Below are 19302 nucleotides of genomic sequence, written 5' to 3'. Positions count from 1 at the left end.
CAGCCAAGATCAGGCATAGGCAAACTCGGCCCTCCAGATGTTTTGGGACTACAACTCCCATCATCCCTGACCACTCGTCCTGTTAGCTAGGGATGATGGGAGTTGTAGTCCCAAAATATCTGGAGGGCCGAGTTTGCCTATGCCTAGCCAAAATGGTCTCTGGCTTCTTTGGCAGCCTCATCTTTTGTAGCTGGAGTCAATTCCAGGGCCTTTGCCTCCCAGGCCAGGTGGAGAAAGGCCTGCAAGGCAGGAAGCAGGTCTTCCAGGACTCCCACACACAAAATGCTTTACAGCCCAGACCTAACCTTGTTCATTTAGAAGTATGCCTCAGTGAATTCATGGGAGATTTTTCTGGCTTGAGTTTCTGAGGGACCAAAGAATTTCCTGATCTGGTACCAAACCACTACAGAGGGAGAACTTGTGGAATGAAATGAGAACTTTTGACTATGATGCTGTGTTGCAGTTCACAATTATCAAAGGTGGCTTTCTGAAATCTGCAGACCATAATGGGGAAACTAGTCAATCCCTTCCCTGGGCTCCAGGATAGTACATCATAAAATCACAGCAGTTTTGTTTCCATTAGGTAACTGATGGATAATAGCACTCCAGCTACCTCTAATGGTCTACTTCTCCACACATGCGCAAAGTTGTCAAACCATGTCCCAAACTTATGTTTTTTTCATGCCAGCAGAGAGTTTTATACAAAAATGTTGGGAGACAATAAGCACTACATTTCTGCCACTCATCCAGTCCATTTTCATTATTTTATCCCTGTCTGAGAGCCACCCATTATACTTGGCTGATCAGGGAATGATTTCCCGACAGTACAGTACGAAAATAGAAAACCATCTACCTTAAAATATGCCAGAAGGACTGCCATTTTTTGCAGCCAGTCCAGCAGGAGCCACTAACATCATTGTGTCTTACCAACCCAAATGCTAATCTCCCTTGTTTTGGTGACAGAATGACATTTGCTTGCCTTCAGGGATATATGGACCAAAATTCTGATGAAACCAGGAAAAGAATAGCGAAAAAAATAAGTAGCAATTCTGGAGCTTCCAGTTACTTGCTGCTTAATAATGTGTTGTTATCTGAACAGTGTCACAAAAAGGTGAGTGTGGCAAGGTGACTCAGTTTCAGCCTTCCTTGTAGCCAGGCTTCACAGTACCAGAGTTGTTTGCTGGAGGGGGAAAACCAAGATGAAAGCTACAGAAAATCCCCTGAGGCTGAATTCACAATCTTTGTCATTCAGCTGAAACTAAATCTGTTCACTTGTTGTTGTTTTCTTTTTCTGCTGTTTAGCCCTAGTTTTGCTGATGCACAGAGCAGCCTCCAGCCTCTGATTTGTGGCATCGTAACTCAATCATAAGCCAGTTGGCTTGGGCAATTCAGAACAATGAACAAAAGTAATTTGATTGCTGCAGCGTGGCTTTTGGGTTTCTTGTTTGTTTGTGTTAATGGTGAATAATATTTGAAAGTTGAGTGTTTTATTGTGGGCTGAAAGACTATCAACTACAAATAAAAAAGATCACTTTCACAACTGCTAGATCAGTAATTTTGCTTTAGATCACGCCTTCCTTTTCCAAAACTTGCAACCTTGTGATTTACTTTTGGGGCAGTTAGGCAATTTTAGTCTCTGGACTTAATGCTCTTACGCAGCCCATCTTTTGATTAGGGATGGCCAATATTGCATCTGTAGGTGCACATATGCCCACAGTGGCCTTCTTGCAGGGGTCTCCTTCCCTTTCACCCATTCAAATTAGCCTTGAAAGAAGCATTTTATTGTAGCCAATAGAACAGGTTGCAGTGTGTGCTTGGTTAGTGCGGGGGGAGGGGGGGTCCATGACACTTTACTTAGGTTGAATGTGACTCAGACCCCAAAAGGCTGGTGACTATTGCTTTAGATGTAAGGTAGCACTGGTACTCTCTGGAAGGGGGTTTCTGAGGGGGCATGTGTTTTAATTTACTTCAAAATGTGGCAAGATAACCCGTTTGTGTATGTGGGGACTCTCCTGCTTATTTTGTTGAATGGGGCCTTAAGCCTCTGCCCCCAAATCCTGCCCTAACAGTACTACTACCATGTTTAGCCTTGCAAATATGCATTTATGTGTGCTCATTTAAAAAGGGAGTAACATGTTCAGGCTCTATCAGCAGCCTGCATACAACTGTGGCACATGTGTCATTTGAATCAATGCAGTTTGTTATTTCTGCTCCATCCAGGCTTACTGAGAGAAGCAGATATTGAAATAATTGTCATGTCAGTGCTTCCCCTTCAGAAACAATAGCAAGAAACTGGTCAGATCCTCTTAAAGGACTCTCTTCCAAGCATAATTGTGAACACAGTACCTTTAATCTACAGCATGATATTCTCTGACGCAAGTTTAATATACTACTGTTCAATAGGATTGCTCTTAACGTAAACAAGCAGAAGATGTGGCTTGTTTTTATCGCTTGATCAGACCCTGCCTGCTGCTCTCACCACCACAGCAAGCTGTATAAACTCAACTACTATCAGAAATATTATAAACAGCCTTGTGGCAGCTTAAAGAGTACTCGGAGATGATATTGTGGCGTAAATTGTGGCACAAATTGCTGTTCTATCACAAGTATCGTGTGTGGAAAAGAGAGATAAGAGGAAACAAAAGACATTTGGCCATGATCAAGAGTCAGAACTGTCGTGAATATTAGTAGGAACAAGACCTCTAATTAACGGTGGTAATCTTTATTATACAGCTTGGGAAGGGATCTCCCTAAAGGAAAAGGCAACGACTAGGCTGAGAATTTTAATTCGAAATCCAAGTTACCAGTGGTATCCCGTCCAACAACAGTAGTACGGTCCTGTTCTAATTACTGTGTGCACTGAGCGGCTGTTTTACTTTTTTTTGCGACCGGTATCTCTTTCCTGATTGGAATACGAATCCATCCGCTCTTGTCTCTCCCTCACCTGCTCCAGAGCAACACACAAGAAAACGCAGTCAAGATTGGAGGAAATGCAATCTGGAAAAGCGCCACGTTCGAGTTTTTTTTCTTCGCAGGAGCTCCTACTTGCTCTGAATCAAGGGAGCAGCCTTAACTACGATCTAGCACCAGGAAAGCAGCACCCAGAATCCTATCTTTGCTCATGCCCTTTGTACCCCTGCTTGCACACCGTCTCTCCTCCACCGGAAAAAAGCAAGATAGGTGCGCCCAGAACTCGGCGGATATGGGGCGTGACCACGGCGTCTTAAGAAGCCAAGATAGTCATACTGGAATTAGCCTACTTTGATCTCGATCCCCCCTCCTCTCGCGCGCCGATTGCTATTGGCCGGATGCAAAGTGAAAAGAATGCAGGCAGAGGTTTGCTGATTCCCGATTGGCTAAGCGGGTAGCGGTGAGCGCGATGAATTATTCACGAGCGGCAGAGTTGGGGGGGAGAAAGGGATGTACCACGCCCCCTTTGTGATTTGCATATCCGGCGGGCACGCCCCCCCCTGCTGGAGGTATCCAGGAAGGAGAGGTGGCGGCGGCGCCGGCGCAAGGAGGAGCTGGGGCGCGTCGGGGGACATTGCACGGTAAGGCTCAGCCTGGCTTCTCTGCACGCGGCCCTCCCCCCCCGGTGAGCGGGGGGCCTGGGCGGGGGGACGGGACGGGGCTGAGGCTGCAAAGAAAGCGGGGCGGGGACGCCAGGTAAAGGGGGGGTGCTTTCCGGGGTGGGGGAGAGGGAGAAGCTCCCTTGGACTGGCGTTGGGTGGAGTTGAGGCTTGGACTCCATGCTGGAAGGTGAGCAAATAGGAGACTGCTCTGAGCTTTGTCATGGATCCTGGAAAGAAAGGGCAAGGCTGGTCGGGGAGTGCCTTGCAGGGCGGGCGTCGGAGGGATTCATTGGTATGATGGTTAGGGGGCGTGAAAGCTGGTCGGGGTGGGGGTGTTGCATTGGGTTGGTGGAAGGGTGCTCTCGATGGACTGAGAAAGCGTGTAGGGGGGCATCACTTTGGGTGCGCTTGGCCTTGAGAATTATGTGGGGTCTTTTTCTGGTGTCTGCCAGAAGTGTGGGGAGGAGGGTCTTTGTGGGTAGTAGATGAAGTTTGGACTTTACCTTGGCCGAGTTAGTTGTGGATTGTTGTGTGTTTTTTTTTGGGGGGGGGGGGTTGCCAGCATTGAGATCTGGCCCTGGGGAGGCAGGTAACTGGTTTTTGTTTTTCGTTTTGAATTTTCGCCGGTGAAGCAAGCAGTAAGTTAGGACTCCTGTTGTTCTTCCGATGCCCCTGGTCAGCATTGCCTTGCTATGTCGGTTGTTGGCTGGAGGTATTTCAGAAAGGTTTGCTTTTGTTCAAGTACTTGATACTTTTTTGGCAGGCTGTGCTGTTTGCACAGGTGCTCTGGGACTACAGTATGGCAGGCTGGCAAACCTCTGTGAGGGGGCTTGATTTCCCCTCTGACTATTGTTGATTCCAGGTGGCTTTTTATTTCTTTGGTAGCAGGTCAAGACGAATCTTGCTCGTCATTTCCTTTTCTTTGAAGGTCAATATGTCGCTGTTGACTGAAATTTAGTATAATAAGCTCTAGGAGGTATAGGCCAGTAATTGGCATCTTGGTGCCTATTAGTTGTCTGAACCACTCCATTAGCCTATATAGGGGTCAGTACTCAGTGGGAAAATGTGTCCCTCTGATGTGTTGGACTCTGACTTATATCAGCCCCAAGCATAATCAGTGGTTAGGGAGGATGTGAGTTGTAGTCCAACAGGGTTTGATGGACCACATGCTCTCTATCCCTGGCATAGGCCAAAGGTTGGCTCTGGGATTTCACTGAGGAAATTCAAGATGGCAGATCCTCTCTTACAGAGTAATGTGGTATGTGTGCTTTGGGGCATTTGGCGTTAGCCTTGGGCAAGTATGATAATATCAGCCCCCATTGAGGGAAACCTGCCCTTCATTGTGTTAGATAACTGTTTGTGGTACTGAAATTACCACATGAACTGAGCCAAATTTTCCCTTTGTTCCCCAAACACTGCTGACATCTGAGGTAATGAATGCCCCTACAGATAAGCTTGAGGCAAACTGAAATCTCCATGCAGTCTTTAGCAATATGAGTGGACACCACACCCTAACTAGTAAAGGTATTCGTCAAGTATCACAACTGAGAATAGCCTTGTTGTGTTCTCCAAAGGCCAGGCACATAAGTAACAGATCAGTTTAGGCTTCTATAGCTGAGAAACTCCCCTCCTGCCCTATTCCCCCTCCCAGTTTAATTTGGACTCCATGTGTAACTTCTAAGATAAGCTGGTCTCTTCAAACAGTGAAGGCTTGCTAGTTGTTCAACCTGAAATAGTAACTGCTTTGGAGGCTGGGAAAACTTACCGGGTCTCATTAAATCTGAGATGTTTCAGTGGAAATTGGAGCCCTTTGAAATAATTTCATTGTTAAATAAATCTCTTTGAGGTTGCCTTATTAATGGTCTTTCAGCAGGTTTTCATTCCAAGCTCAGACAATGGTGTATTATTGCGGACAAATGGCTTTCTACCCCTGCTCTGCACCTCTTGCTGTGCTGAAGTGAAACATGTCATCTTTTTCTTGGAGGTGGGTCAGGTGACCCTGTAGGTGTTCATGCCTATTGTATTGTTGAAATTGGAACCTGGGGGTGGTTCCTTGAAGTTACCTGTCTGCTGTTCATCGTTGAAATTTGTGTTAATATTCAGAGTCTAGAGTCACCTATACAGCGTAATGTTTCATGAGCAGCAGCAAGTTTGAGCTGTTAAAGCTGTTTACATTTTCAAGGTCTGTGTAGGAAGCAAGGGTGTACTATGTATTGTTGATGCTTCTGTTAAAATATATTTTGCCACAGGTGTGCTCAAGCTGCAGCTGGTCAAGCAGCTGCTGCCTAATATTACATTTAATATGTGGGCTTCATCTTAAATGAGAACTTGTAGTCCAGAGTGTGCACAATTTTAATAATGTTTATTCTGCTCCTATGTGATCTTCTGTGTGGTTTATTGTTGAGGTCATCAGGTGTTTGCTGCGGCATCAGGTGTTCCCAGACCATCCCTGGTTCCCTTGAGCATACGCAATTAAATTAATGGGATTGCTTTCTGAGTAAACATGTTTAGGGTCTGTGTAGTAGGGTATACTTCCAGAAGGGAAAATCAGCAATTATTGAACTTGACAAACCTGTAGGATGAACGACAACTAGTATTGGTATACAACCAAATGTAAACAGAGAGCCACTTTTTACAGTCTTTCAGCAGAGTTGGGGAACTTCACTTGTATCTTCCGTCATCCTGACCATTGACCATGCTGACTGGGGCTGATGGTAGGTTGAGAAACATCTGGAAAGCTGCATCCCTGACTTACAGGCATTAATATGTGGTATAACAGCAATGGAAACTAGTTGCCATTGCTTCATCAGAGGCGTGTGAGCAGCTTTCGGTCACAGAAGACTCCATGTACTATCACACTTAAAAATATCTCTGACTCTTCGCTATGCAAATACTTCTCACAGGAATTCACACCGAAGTTGCCTCACTGGAGCATATAGTATATTTTAAAATTGTCATTCTGAAGCTTATGGTTAACAAGTTTGTCCCAAACGGACAATCTTTTTCCGAGTAAGTTGGGTGATTAAAAGGAAAGATAGCCCTACCTCCTTTTGCAGGATTATGGGAACATTTTTGTGTTATATGTGGTATTTTCTATCTCTAATATGAATCAACTATCATGGAATGTCCTTGCCATGTACATCATCAAATAAAGTGAAAAATGGAAAATACTGACCTGTCTGTTACATCACTCAAAGGATTAATTAACTGTTGCCTTTTTTACGTATATTCTCTGCAGTAACTTAAATGTGGTATAACTTCCATGGTTTAAATGTGGTGTTGTGGAATTATCCACAGTGTGATTTTTACTGGTGTCTTGTATAGCTCAACTATGAATTGAGAAGTTAGCTTCTGGCAATAAAATGACTTGGTGGTACATGTATAGTAATAAATTTAGTAAGCAACACAAAGTTTTTATTGCTGTTGTTCTTTTCCTTACAGACATCATAAATGCCATTGGTATTTGGAGTGGAGTTTTAGATTTTGGGCTAATCTTGCTTCTGTATGGAATGCAGATGTGCTTCAGTGGTATGCTCTGCTGCAGAGATGGGAAATCTGTAGCCCTCTAGATGTTGATGGAATACAACTCTTATCATTATGACCATGCTGGTCGAGACTGATGGGAGCTGAAGTACATCATCATCTGGTCATCTTGCTCTGAGGGTTGTAAATAAGGTGGCTTGTGTGAACTCCAAATGCTGCTGTTCGCTTGCACAACAGACTTCTTCTTGTGCAATGGAATGTCCCTTTCCTCTGCTGTCGCCTGCAAGCCTCTCCCACACCCACAAAATCTGCTTCAGAGTGTCAAGGGTCCCTCTGGATCAGTTTTTGGAAGCATGCAGAGAGAAGAAAGGGGAAGCTCTATTGTGGGAGTGGAATGCTGTTCATGCAGCACTGGATATTCTGGATCAGGCATAGGCCAACTCGGCCCTCCAGATGTTTTGGGACTACAACTCCCATCATCCCTAGCTAACAGGACCAGTGGTCAGGGATGATGGGAGTTGTAGTCCCAAAACATCTGGAGAGCTGAGTTTGCCTATGCCTGTTCTGGATCCTGTCCTATGACCTGGCTATCTTCTTGGCTGTTTAGTTTGTCACATTTGCAGCAAGGTGAATGCTCTGTCTGACTGAGGCTATGTTGATAATTTGAGTTAATCTGAAATATTGCTGCTTTGTGGTTAGTTAGTCTCCTATAAAATTTGCGTTTAGCCGTGTGTCATTTCCCCATATCTTACATCTGATCTCTTCAGGTCTCACAATATAGATTTAAAATTCAAGGGTCACCTGTAAAAGGGAAAGAAACCCTGTGTTGATTGTGCATCTTCTAACTCAGTCCTAAAAAGGCTTACTCAATAAGAAAATCCCACCAAGTTTGGAAGTTGCCTTCTGGACATTCCATATTTAGAATTGCAAGCCTTATTCCTCATAGCAGTGAATGGAAACCCTCTCTGTGCTATAGAACATACACCAAATGTTTTCAGATATGATCAGGGCTTTTTTTCAGCTGGAACTAGCTGGAACTCAGTTCTGACACCTCTCAGGTGGGCGCCATTATAAGAGAACAAGGGAGGCGTTCATGGTGAGTTTTGGCAGCTCTTTTTCTAGAAAAATAGTGCTGGGTTTGATGCTTTTCAGTGTTCCTTCCTGATTATGTATAGGCATATGATTATAATTTTAAATGTGATTTTGCCTAGTTTTCTCAAAATTAACTAAAGTGGAAACAAATTTTGGAGAGTTCTCAAGTATGCATGGATAAACCCACTTTTCAAAAGCTGCTCTGAGTTCCTGAAGACTTGTCACTGCAACATTTTATTCAAACATTCTGTTTAAATTCTACTTGGAATAATTGGCTTAACTTGTCACCTTGTCAGTCTGCATTAATTTCTCTTTGACTTTTTGCCAGCTGCACATATCTCTGTTCTTTTCAGATTTGATTTTGGGCTCTTTAGTTTAGAGGCAGGAAACTTGTTAACTGCAATACCTCAGGATCAGAGGTTTGTTAAGAGGCTACAAAATATGGAGTATTTTAGTTCTGTCACTGCAGGGGAGTTCAGTGATGACCTTTTAAATAATATTCACAGGTCTTCCTTAATGGCCAGAAGTAAGTCTGGTGGGTTGGGGATGGCACAGAACAAAAGTCTTAAACATGCAGATTACCCTTCCATTTAAGACAGGATAAACCACTTCCTAACTGAAGAGTCTTGCATATTGTATCAATCAGAGACCTGTTTTAATGAAAGTGATAGGATAACAACATTTGCTCTTGTTATGAGAACCATAACTGTCAACCTTCCCTTTTTTTGTGGGAAATTCCCTTATTCCAGCACCGTTTCCCGCTGCTTCCCCGGATTGATAGATATCCCGTAGACTGTCCCCGGGACAGGTGAGGCTGCTGATCCCTTATTTTCAAATCTGAAAGTTGACTGCTATGATGAGAACTGATTAACACATTTTCTGGTCTTGTTGAATAGGTCTTTTGTAAGCCTGCATTGCTTACTGAATACCATAGCTGCAGGGAGGGGCATAAGTCTCTCTCTTGATCACTTGTCAAGCCTGTATCTCTGCTACCAGCAGCTGGGCTACTCGACATACATGACTGACTGAGTGCTTCATATTCTGGGCGCCATAATAAAATTTCTTATGCATCTGTGGCCCAAACCAGGCATATTCTACTTTATCTTTTCCATTTCCGCCTAATCCTCTGATTGAGAGCAGGGCTGCATGGGAAAGGAGTTTGTTGGGGATGCAGAAATGGTGGAAAGGGGTAATCAGCTCCTTTTCCTGCTGCTCTTCAATTTCTGATGGCAACCTCAGTTGTTGTTGTTGTTGTTGTTGTTTAAAGGAACCCACAACTATGTAACATGTAATTTGGCCCTGAGACATGCCTGGCACCTTGGCTTCATTTCCTTCATTTCAGTACTGTTATGGTAAAAAAACACCCTAGCAAATACACCTGAATCTTATAGATAAGACTGTGGACCAAAATGAAAAGAGCATCTTTGCAATCTGATGGGTTACTATTCTTCCTATACCTTTCCTGTTGTTTAGATTTCTGGAGACAGCATTTATCGCAAGTTACTTTAAGAGAAAGAGAGAGAGAGAGAGAGAGGAGAGAGAGAGAGAGAGAGAGAGAGAGAGAGAGAGAGAGAGAGAGAAGCATGCCATGATGTATGTCTGTCTGTCTCTTTTTTTCATACACACTGAACCACTGCTGTTGACTGTCTTTATAACTTGTCACGTGGCTGACAATAGCCAGTAAGAAGAGGGCCAGGGCTGTTCAATCATAGGATTATTTTCCAAATTAAACCTTTAGAAGTAATGTACTTAAATTGTTGAAGTTGGCTGAGCTTAATCATCATCCCTAATGTTCTACGTCCCTTTAATCAAAACAGCCTTGAAAACACTCACATCTTTATATCCTTCTAAGAGGCCTCAGAGGGGGGGGGAACCACTTGAACATACTTGTTCTGTGATGGGGTACTCCTCTTTCATCCATTTGAGTCAGCAGTGTGAAATTATACATTTCTCGAAACCTATTGGCCACTTCAGCTGTGTCAAGTAAGTATTTGGCAGCTTTGCAGTACTTTGGATGCTTATGCCACTGCCACAAAAGATTTTCACAGATAAAATTATGCATCCTTTGAAGAAAGTGGGTAGAGAGGGAGTTTTCACACACACACACACCCGCTCTCATAGCACTAGAACCCAGGGTCATCTATTTATGCTAAATATTGGAAGATCCAGGTAACAGCATATTAAATGATGGTGGCCACTCCCACCTTATATAATGGTGGCCACCAACTGCGATGGCTTCAAAAAGAGCCAACAGGTGAATTCATGGAAGACCAGGTTACCAATGGCTATTTGTCATGATGGCTGTGTGGTGCCTTTTACATCAGAAGCACTACTTCTCTGAGTGCCAGTTGCTGGGGATCATGGAATCGTAGAATTGTTGAGTTGGAAGGGACCCTGAGGATCATCCAGTCCAACCCCTGGCAATGCAGGAATATGTATATGTCCCATATAGGGATTGAGCCTATGACCGTGGTGTTACCAGCACCATGCTCTAACCAGCTGAGCCAGGATAGTGCTCTTACACTCATATCCTGCTTGTGAGGTTCCCAAGGGCATTTGGTTGGCCGCTGCAAGAACAGAATGATGCACCAGTCAATCTTACGGTCTTATGTATCAGGACCCTTTGTATGTTCTGCATTTGCTTGGAGCAGGGCTGTGAAAAGCATAACAAAAGTTGCAATGTACAAACCGCTAATTGGCACTGCACAACTGGTTAAAATGTCAACCTAGGGTAAACGCCCGAAGGCCAACTGTGTTAGCGTGGTGCATTAAAAATTACCTTGGACTCGCCAAAGCTTATGCACAGTAACTGTGTTATCTTCAAGGTGCTACAACACTCTTGATGTTTCAGCCCAGTATTTTAAAGGTCTTCTGCGAATCTGCCAGGTAGTGCATTTGCAAATTGTCTGAGACCCCCTTCTGTGTTTCCCCACCTTAGGAGATGGGGCAGATGGTAAAAGGTGAGAGGGTAAAATGGTGGTCTGGGTCCAGAATGTGCTCTGCAGGTGAGGCTGATGTCTTTTCCAGCACCATTGGCTCATGAGGCGCTAGAGTGAATGTGCCTCCTCAGCTTCCGCAATGAGAGCAGAGGCAGTTTTACACTGCACCCCGCCAGCTGGAGCCAATGCAACTTGTTTCAACATCATAGTGGATCGCAAAACCACGATGTTTGGCTGGTGATACATCAGTGTTGAAAACCTAATATCGTCCAGCCCTAATGCTGTAGATGGTTGTGACCAGTGAAGAAATTTGTCTCTAAGGCTCAAGGCTGTTCTATAAGCTTTATTGTTCAAACTGTGCATGCCCTGAATTGTGCTCTGTGGGATTGAGGAAGCAAAGAAATTGGTTGGGATCCAGTATGTTGGGGTTTCTCCACCACTGAAGACTTTTCCAAAATGTATATGTTGTTTTCTATGCGTCGGTTTCATCCTCAGTCCATCACAGCCCTATTCCATCCACAGCTGATGAAGAAATAGAAGTTGATTTTGTGGATATTGTGTGTATTGTATCGTCAATGTTTGTAAAAATCGTTTTAAGTCAACAGGAAGTTGGGCGCAGTCTTCTGTATGAACTTTCAGTTTTGTAGTGGGTGTATTGGAGGGTAAATCATTTCTGAAGACTGGAACAAGAAATCTAGTCGTTCGTTCATTTTAGCATTATGTTGAAAGCACCACATTTCTCTCCTGTCTGTCTGTGACAATGGAGGTTAAGTGTAATTTGACCACATAAACCACATTTATGAGCATCTTACTTTATTTACTACTTCCTTCCCTCTTTTCCTCTCTCTGTTGTTTTCCTTCTTGCAAAAGTTTCCATGGCAGACAACTGGGCACTCTTTCCTTCACACCTGTTTTTGCTAATTGTCTTTACCAAGCGCTCCTTGCCCTGTCAAACTAACGCCCCATATAGTTGCAGTTTTTGCTCCTGTTGGTATCTCAATACTCAGAGGTTAAGAAGCCACAAAATGGGTTGTGAAGTCTGTGAAATAATTTGCTCAAGGCCTGAGGGTTACTTTCCTGAAGTGGAAAGTACGTACAACTCCCAGCTTGGAGGAAGTGGAAAGTGAAAAGAACTCATGAAAATTATACCATACATTTCTGCCAAGTGGCTTCCAGGTGGTTGGTTTTTCAAGCAGCATTGGGCTATTGTTGAGGGACATATTGAATTGTCATGCCTGATACTGCATTCTGGGTCAGTATGTGCAAGGCAGTATCAGAAACAAAGTTGTTGTCATGCTTAGTCTCCGTGCTAGGAAGTGCTCCCTCTTCCATCAGGCATTTCCTTCGTCTTTTGCTGGTTGTTGGAAGAGCTGCCATTTTGAAAGCAGCCTTGGAAATTATCAAATGGATTGCTTATGGGCAGCATCCCAGTGTCTGAATATTTGGATTGTTGGTTGGTTATACATGGGAAAGGTTATGATGATATAGCTACTTGCCCAAGATGAGATCTTCATGGCTGAGGTGGGATTTAACTTGGGTTTCCCAAGTCCTAGTCTAACATAGTAACCATTATAGCTTGCTAGATAGGTGATCGTTTTCACTCCCATCTGCTGAACGGTCCTGCTTTAATGCCTACCCGCTAGCATATCTGTCACAAGCTTCTACAAAAGAAGCCTTCTAAATTAGGGATGGGAAACCTGTGGACCTGCAGATGCTGGTGGACTCAACTTCCAGCAGCTCCATGGCTGGTGGTAAGAGGTGTCGTCCAACAACATTTAGAGTTCTTCCTCCCTGTCCTAAATTCTTCTGTCACAGTAAAATGTGTGAATGTACTGTTCTTTCCATAGATAAGTATAGAGTATTAGGTGTTAATACTTTAGGAGAAGAAAGCTTACTCAGTCTCTATGCACTAAACCGGCACACATTGGCTGCACAACACCCTAACATCACTGCTTGTATATGGAGACATTGAAGAATTTGTTACAAGAAGGGGGAATAGATCCAGTTGTATGCAGTTTTACTAATTTGTTCTTCTTTTTTGTACAGTCCAGAGCAGCCTTTCTCAACCTTGGGTCCCCAGATGTTTTTGAACTACAACTCCCATCATCCCTGACTACTGGTCCTGCTAGCAAGGAATGAATGGAGTTGTAGTTCAACAACGTCAGGGGACCCAAGGTTCAGAAAGGCTGGTCTAGAAGGTAAGAAGTGCAGCTGTGTGGCAAATACTGAATTAGCTGGAATTGGTAGTTTTCTACATGGGAAGCTGCCTGTGTACCAAATCAGACCATTGGTCTATCTAACTCAGTATCAACTACTGATTTGCAGCAGCTCTCCACGGTTTCAGGCACAAATCTTTCCCAACCATACCTGGAGATGCCAGGAATTAAACGTTGGACCCCTTTCCGTGCTACTGAGTTGCATCCCTTCTGCTACAGATCATTCTAGTTGGGTGTAAAATATGTTCACCTTGCAACTTCTGTCCCTTAATTTGGCTATCTATCCTTCACTCTTATGTGGTGGCAAAACTCATAAGGGAATAGTTTGATTTATGACATGCAGTGGGGCGACCTCATTACTGGCTGGAATGCAGAGAGAATGAGCCCACTTGTTTATATAAGCATAAAGTAATAGAAACATCCCCAGCTGCTAAGACCTTTGCTGTAGTCCAAGAATTTCATATTGGAGTGTGTGTGATGAGTGGCCTCCCCAGGGTAGCGACCTTTATCGTGCCCCTCAGTAGAAAACAGCAGTAAATTGTTTGCTTGCTGCTTCTAAGTTATACTATAAGTAATTTGGTTACGTTTGCAAATATATGGGACTCATTTCTAAAACTGAACATTTCATGCTTGGTAGAATACTGTGCTGATTTCTGAGAATTCTTGTATTTTCACATTGCCCTGTTTGGCTAAATTACCTGGTACCAAAGCAGCATACTGAGAGGCAACTTAACTTGTTCTTGCTTTAAGCCTTTATGGTCTACCTTTCCACTCAAAATTCAAAAGGGTCTTACAGTCTAAAGTTGGACAACTGTTAGATGCATCTGCAGGGGTAAAGCTGAAATTCTTACCTGTGGTCTGCCACAGACTACTGTTCCAGTTGATTTGCTCCTTGGCAGACCACCTTAATTTCTTACGTTATTGCTTTTATGTGTGTGGGGTGGTGTTTGTGCTTTTGTCCTGTATTTTTGTATTGTGAACAGTCCTGAGATCTTCAGATGAAGGGTGATATAAATTCAATAAATAAAGTAATAATGAGGGTCCTTGTGGGACGTGGGTGGCGCTGTGGGTTAAACCACAGAGCCTAGGACTTGCCGATCAGAAGGTCGGCGGTTCGAATCCTCACGACGGGGTGAGCTCCCGTTGCTTGGTCCCTGCTCCTGCCAACCTAGCAGTTCGAAAGCACGTCAAAGTGCAAGTAGATAAATAGGTACCGCTACGGCAGGAAGGTAAACGGTGTTTCCGTGCGCTGCTCTGGTTCGCCAGAAGTGGCTTAGTTCTGCTGGCCACATGACCCGGAAGCTGTACGCCGGCTCCCTTGGCCAATAAAGCGAGATGAGCGCCGCAACCCCAGAGTCGGTCACGACTGGACCTAATGGTCAGGGGTCCCTTTACCTTTACCTTTTAATGAGGGTCCTAGGTTCAGGTCCCAGTTAATGACATGGCTGTCCAGACTGGGTGAGAAGGACTGATAACCTGAGTCTTAGAAAGCAGCTTTGTATGTTCAGCATTAAAAAACCCAAACCCTCCTTAGTTCATATCCAGTGGTTACTAGTAATAATGGCTATGTTCTCCTCCTACTGTTGGAAACTGTATGCTTCTGAATACCACTTGCTGACACCACAGAATGGGGGAGAGTACTGTTGTGCCTCAAGTCCTGCTTGTCTGCTTCCCATAAGGCATCAGGTTGTCGGCCACTGTAAAAACAGGCTGCTGGACTAGATGGGCCACTGGCCCAATTCAGCAGTGTCTTTTTCATGTTCTCACTAAAGAACACAAGTGTGGCTTGATAGAACTGGGAAAAACTTATCCAATAGGCGTTGCACATAGAAAACATGTCCCTGCAATGATTGTCCACAGCAGCGGTGGGGAACCTTTCTTCTGTTGGGGGCCACATGGGCTTATTGCTGTGGCTGAGAGCCCTAAAGTTGTTATCATTTGCTATTGTGAGATACAAAGGTGGTCCAAAAACAGCTCAAGAATAATTGGATACAGCTGCTGCCCAAAATATACATGGCAAGATGGGTGGTATACCAGCCATCGTTTGTATGCAAAATTTTCTAAGTGAAACTGCAGATTTCCTTCTGCTCTACTGGATCTTCCTTTTCCTTCCCTCCAACATAACACCTTTTCCTAAAACATGTCTATTCATCTTGGATTTCTCCAAGTTCCCAGGCCTTGCCTTTCTTAAACTGCTTTCTTCCAAGGCTTAATGTTTTTCACACCTTGTTTTGTGAGTGAAGGTAGTTGAACTCTTGGCTTTGCATTTCCCGCTCCAAATGCTATTGTTAGCCCAGTTGCTTTGGGTTATTCCTGTATTTACCATCTTTTATTAGCTTTTGCAGAGGCATTGAGCAGCTAGGTATCTGCAGAGGTGCAAAATACCTTAAGGCTGTTGCATCTTCCATGGCAGTTGATGATTTAAGCGTTTGTGGTTTTTTGTAGAAACAGATTAACAATTAACCTGTCTCCACACCAGATCTTGATGCATCAACCAAGGACCGCTGAACATATTTCTCAGCGCTGTAAACACCGGGAAGACTCGCACATGCAACCGCTGTAGAAAGCATCAATGTAATGTGTAGAACTGCATGTACGATTGTGTGTTCTCCAGAATATGGCAGAGCGGCTTCTTTCATGAAAGCCTTGCTTTCCATTTGCTTTATTTTTAATAAAGGCTTCAATCCTCCATGCAGCAACAGATTATTTCACTGGAACCTAAGTGCCTGTTTTGAATTAGAATTTCAGCTAAAACATCTAGGCTTTCATAGTGTCAGGGATTAATACAACCCCTTTGAAGAGATCAAAAGAGAGAATTGGTGTCTCTTGAACAGAGCGTAGTCTCTTACTGGTGGTGCCTTATGTGCCACAGCCCCTGGCCTCACCTACACCTTTCTCTAATCACCCGAAATATTCTGTGAAAATGCAGATATTCTAGCCAGATACCACTAGACAAAAGTAAGTCTCTGAGCACAGGTTGCATACTCAACATTACAAAAATTCTAGGTAGTTGTGTTGGTCCACTAGGGAGAAAAAAATAAGAACTTACAATAGGCTATTGATTTTATTAGTATTTTGATTAATACCTTCAAAATTTGACAAGATAGTGAGCAAGCTTTCAAGTTCTCCAGAACTCTTCTGGAAGTCCCAAAGTATGCAGTTCTCAAGAACGTTATTCTTTATATATTTAACAAAACAGTCGGGGTAGATCAGGCATGTCCAAAGTCCATTTCGGGGGCCTAATGTGGCCCGACGGTCGGTTTAATCCGGCCCCTGTGGCAGTTTATTTCCTGGGGTAAAAATAATAAAAAAGCTGAACAACTTCAATCTTTAAAAAAAAGGTCAGGAACTTTGGTCGGCCCTCATAGCCCATCACTTCATCAAATCTGGCCCTCTTTGAAAGAAGTTTGGACACCACTGGTGTAGATAAAGCTGGGTGATGTTCTCTGTCCCTTAGAGAAGGGGGACCTTTTTCATCCTGAGGGGTCTCCCTCCCTCCTGGGCAACCAGTGGTTGGTGGGGCCAGAGGCAAAAGTAGGTGGGACAATGCAGGTGGATGTTACTTTAATATACAGTGGTACCTCGGGTTAAGTACTTAATTCGTTCCGGAGGTCTGTTCTTAACCTGAAACTGTTCTTAACCGAAAGCACCACTTTAGCTAATGGGGCCTCCTGCTGCCGTGCCGACGGAGCACAATTTCTGTTCTCATCCTGAAGCAAAGTTCTTAACCTGAGGTACTATTTCTGGGTTAGCGGAGTCTGTAACCTGAAGCGTACGTAACCTGAAGTGTATGTAACCCGAGGTACCACTGTAGTAGGCTACGTTCCACCCATGCAGGCTTCTGCATGGACACACATCTCTCTAACCCTGGTTCATATTCCAGTCACATGCAACCACTTAAGGAGGTCGTGAAGCAGACTCAGTAAGGGCTGTGGTTTGGCTGTGGCCAAGAGAGAGTCCCAAGCACTTGATTTTCGGTTCCTCACTCCTTTCCTACTCTTTTCACTTGCTGCTTATGGGTTGAGTGTGGATCCTAATCCTGGTTTATATACCCTGGTTGGCCACTGTGACAACAGGGTGCTGGACTAGATGGCTTGATCTGGCAGGTTGTTCTTATGCTTAGCAATTTGTATGTACCAGGATGGTGTAGCTTTGGAATAAATAACGCTGAAGAACATAATGTTGTAGTCTTGTGCATGCGACACTGCTGTTTCTTTTGACACAGAAAAAACGTAATTCTATTTAGTCTCATGAGAATAGTTGAACTCCCTCTTCCTCTCTCCCCCTCATTCATTTAATATGAGACTGGTGTGAAAACAGATCCCAGTCAGGGTTGCCAACCAATCTGGGAAGCTGGGAGAGTCTCTAGAATTGATCTTTTAAAATGCTTATCTCCTGTGTTATCGCTCAACTGTCGCCCGACTTCTGGTGCGCTCTCTTTTCCACTTCTAGTCAGAGAAAATCGACCTGAAATATGCAAGTTATTTCAGTTTTCCTCGTGTGGAATGTGCTAGGTAGGTTGCACGTGATCCTTATCAAATCTTCTTGTTCTTCCTTAGGTCTAGAGGCCAAGCGGTTAAAGAGGAAAATGAGAAGATTTTTGAGACCTGGACATGACCCAATAAGAGAGAGGCTCAAGCGTGACCTTTTCCAGTTTAACAAGGTAAGTTTTGGCCCTGAATGCAGCCTAAGTGGAAACTAGTATGAACACTTTTAAAGAGCAGCCTGCCTAGGCAGGCTGGAAGGTGTGAGATCACGTGGTGTTGTGTGGGACAATCCTTCCTCGGCCTTCAGGTTAGCACAGAGCATACGACTAAACAAATATTTGGTAAACTGGTGCGGGGCTTGCCAACAATGTCCTTTTTATGTATGTATGTGCCTTAAGCTAACAAATTGTTTCCTGAGTTCCAGATGGACATTCAAATCCTGTGGCTTTTATTTATTTATTTATTAAGGCAGAGAGGGCCTTTATCTCTTGTTTAGCAGTACTTTCTCCTTTGAGGAGTTAAATGGGAGCTATTTTAGTTTGGTTATAGCACTGCCATTAAATAAACACGTATGGGGCGGTGTACAATTCTCGGGCTTACATGCATTTCCGTATGCTTGGATGTGGTTGGGAGAAGTGTTAGAATATGCTTCTTTTAAAAGCTTAAAATCAGTCTCTGTGTGCTGCCGATCACTGAGGTAAAAACTGTGAAAAAGTGCTGTGTGTTGTGTTCTTCCTTTGGCAGCAGGTGTGTTATGAGCCAGCGCTTTAATTGCTAAACCACGGTAACAGTAAACGGATCTCTGTTAGGATGTACAGAAGCTTGACCTTCAGCTAACATTTTGCTGCTTCTAATCTTCCATCGCAAAGTGGTGTAACTATCGACTCAGATGTAGTAAAAAATTTATAGAATTTGTGTGGTGCGTACCGTATCCTGCAAACTCTTTTACGGGTGGTTTATTGGTGTGTGTGTGTGTTTTGCAAGTGCGCATGTAGTAATTTCCACACCTTGGCGTTCATGAAAAGGAGTGTCATGTGGATAAAAGGATGGTGTTGGGGGGGGGGGGAAACAGGAGGAAGGGTATGTAGGGCTTGATTGCCATGTTTAGCAGTGGCAACCGTAGCTGGACATGATTGCTGCATGTATTTTGTAAATGCTGGGGACAGCTAAGATGACTTGATTGCTCAGTTGGAGCACTCCTAGCTTTTAAGAGGTTGAAGCTTTGCGCTTTTTTTCCATTTTGGGAACAGTAACTTGAGACACTTCTGTGTTGGAGTGTGTGTGTTTTTTCATGCGTTGAAACTATAATCTAAATAACACCCATGAATAGCCCACCTTGGAAATCCTGGACAGTAAACCAAGTGCCAGAATCAGCACATTGAAAGCTTCATTGTTGACATCTGAACCCCATTTGCCATTATGCTGTTCACACTTTGATCTGCTAAAGTGTGAATTAGGTGTGTAGGAAGTGTGTCCTGTTTAGGCCCTTTTTTCATATTGCTCTACTGCATGG

General features: G+C 43.9%; 1 protein-coding gene across 9 annotated transcripts in view; it reads left to right on the top strand.

Moving 5' to 3' along the window:
* Positions 1–3408: 3408 nt before the first annotated feature.
* Positions 3409–19302, top strand: part of LLGL2 (LLGL scribble cell polarity complex component 2) — a 70495-nt gene continuing 54601 nt past the window's right edge. For 3 of the 9 annotated variants that reach the window (XM_083598116.1, XM_083598114.1, XM_083598111.1), the window contains exons 1-2: positions 3411–3551; positions 17862–17965. In XM_083598116.1, the coding sequence (XP_083454242.1) occupies positions 17891–17965 (75 nt within the window). In that variant the 5' untranslated portion in view covers positions 3411–3551; positions 17862–17890. Of the gene's footprint in view, positions 3760–17861; positions 17966–19302 lie in introns of all 9 variants that reach the window. The other 6 variants (XM_083598110.1, XM_083598109.1, XR_014544335.1 and 3 more) reach the window with 5 other exon arrangements.

This window comes from Podarcis filfolensis (assembly GCF_964270895.1).
Source record: "Podarcis filfolensis genome assembly, chromosome: 2".
NCBI classification, from domain to species: Eukaryota; Metazoa; Chordata; class Lepidosauria; order Squamata; family Lacertidae; genus Podarcis; species Podarcis filfolensis.
The sequence above is the reverse complement of the archived record's forward strand: the minus strand, read 5'-3'. Positions and strand labels throughout refer to the sequence as shown.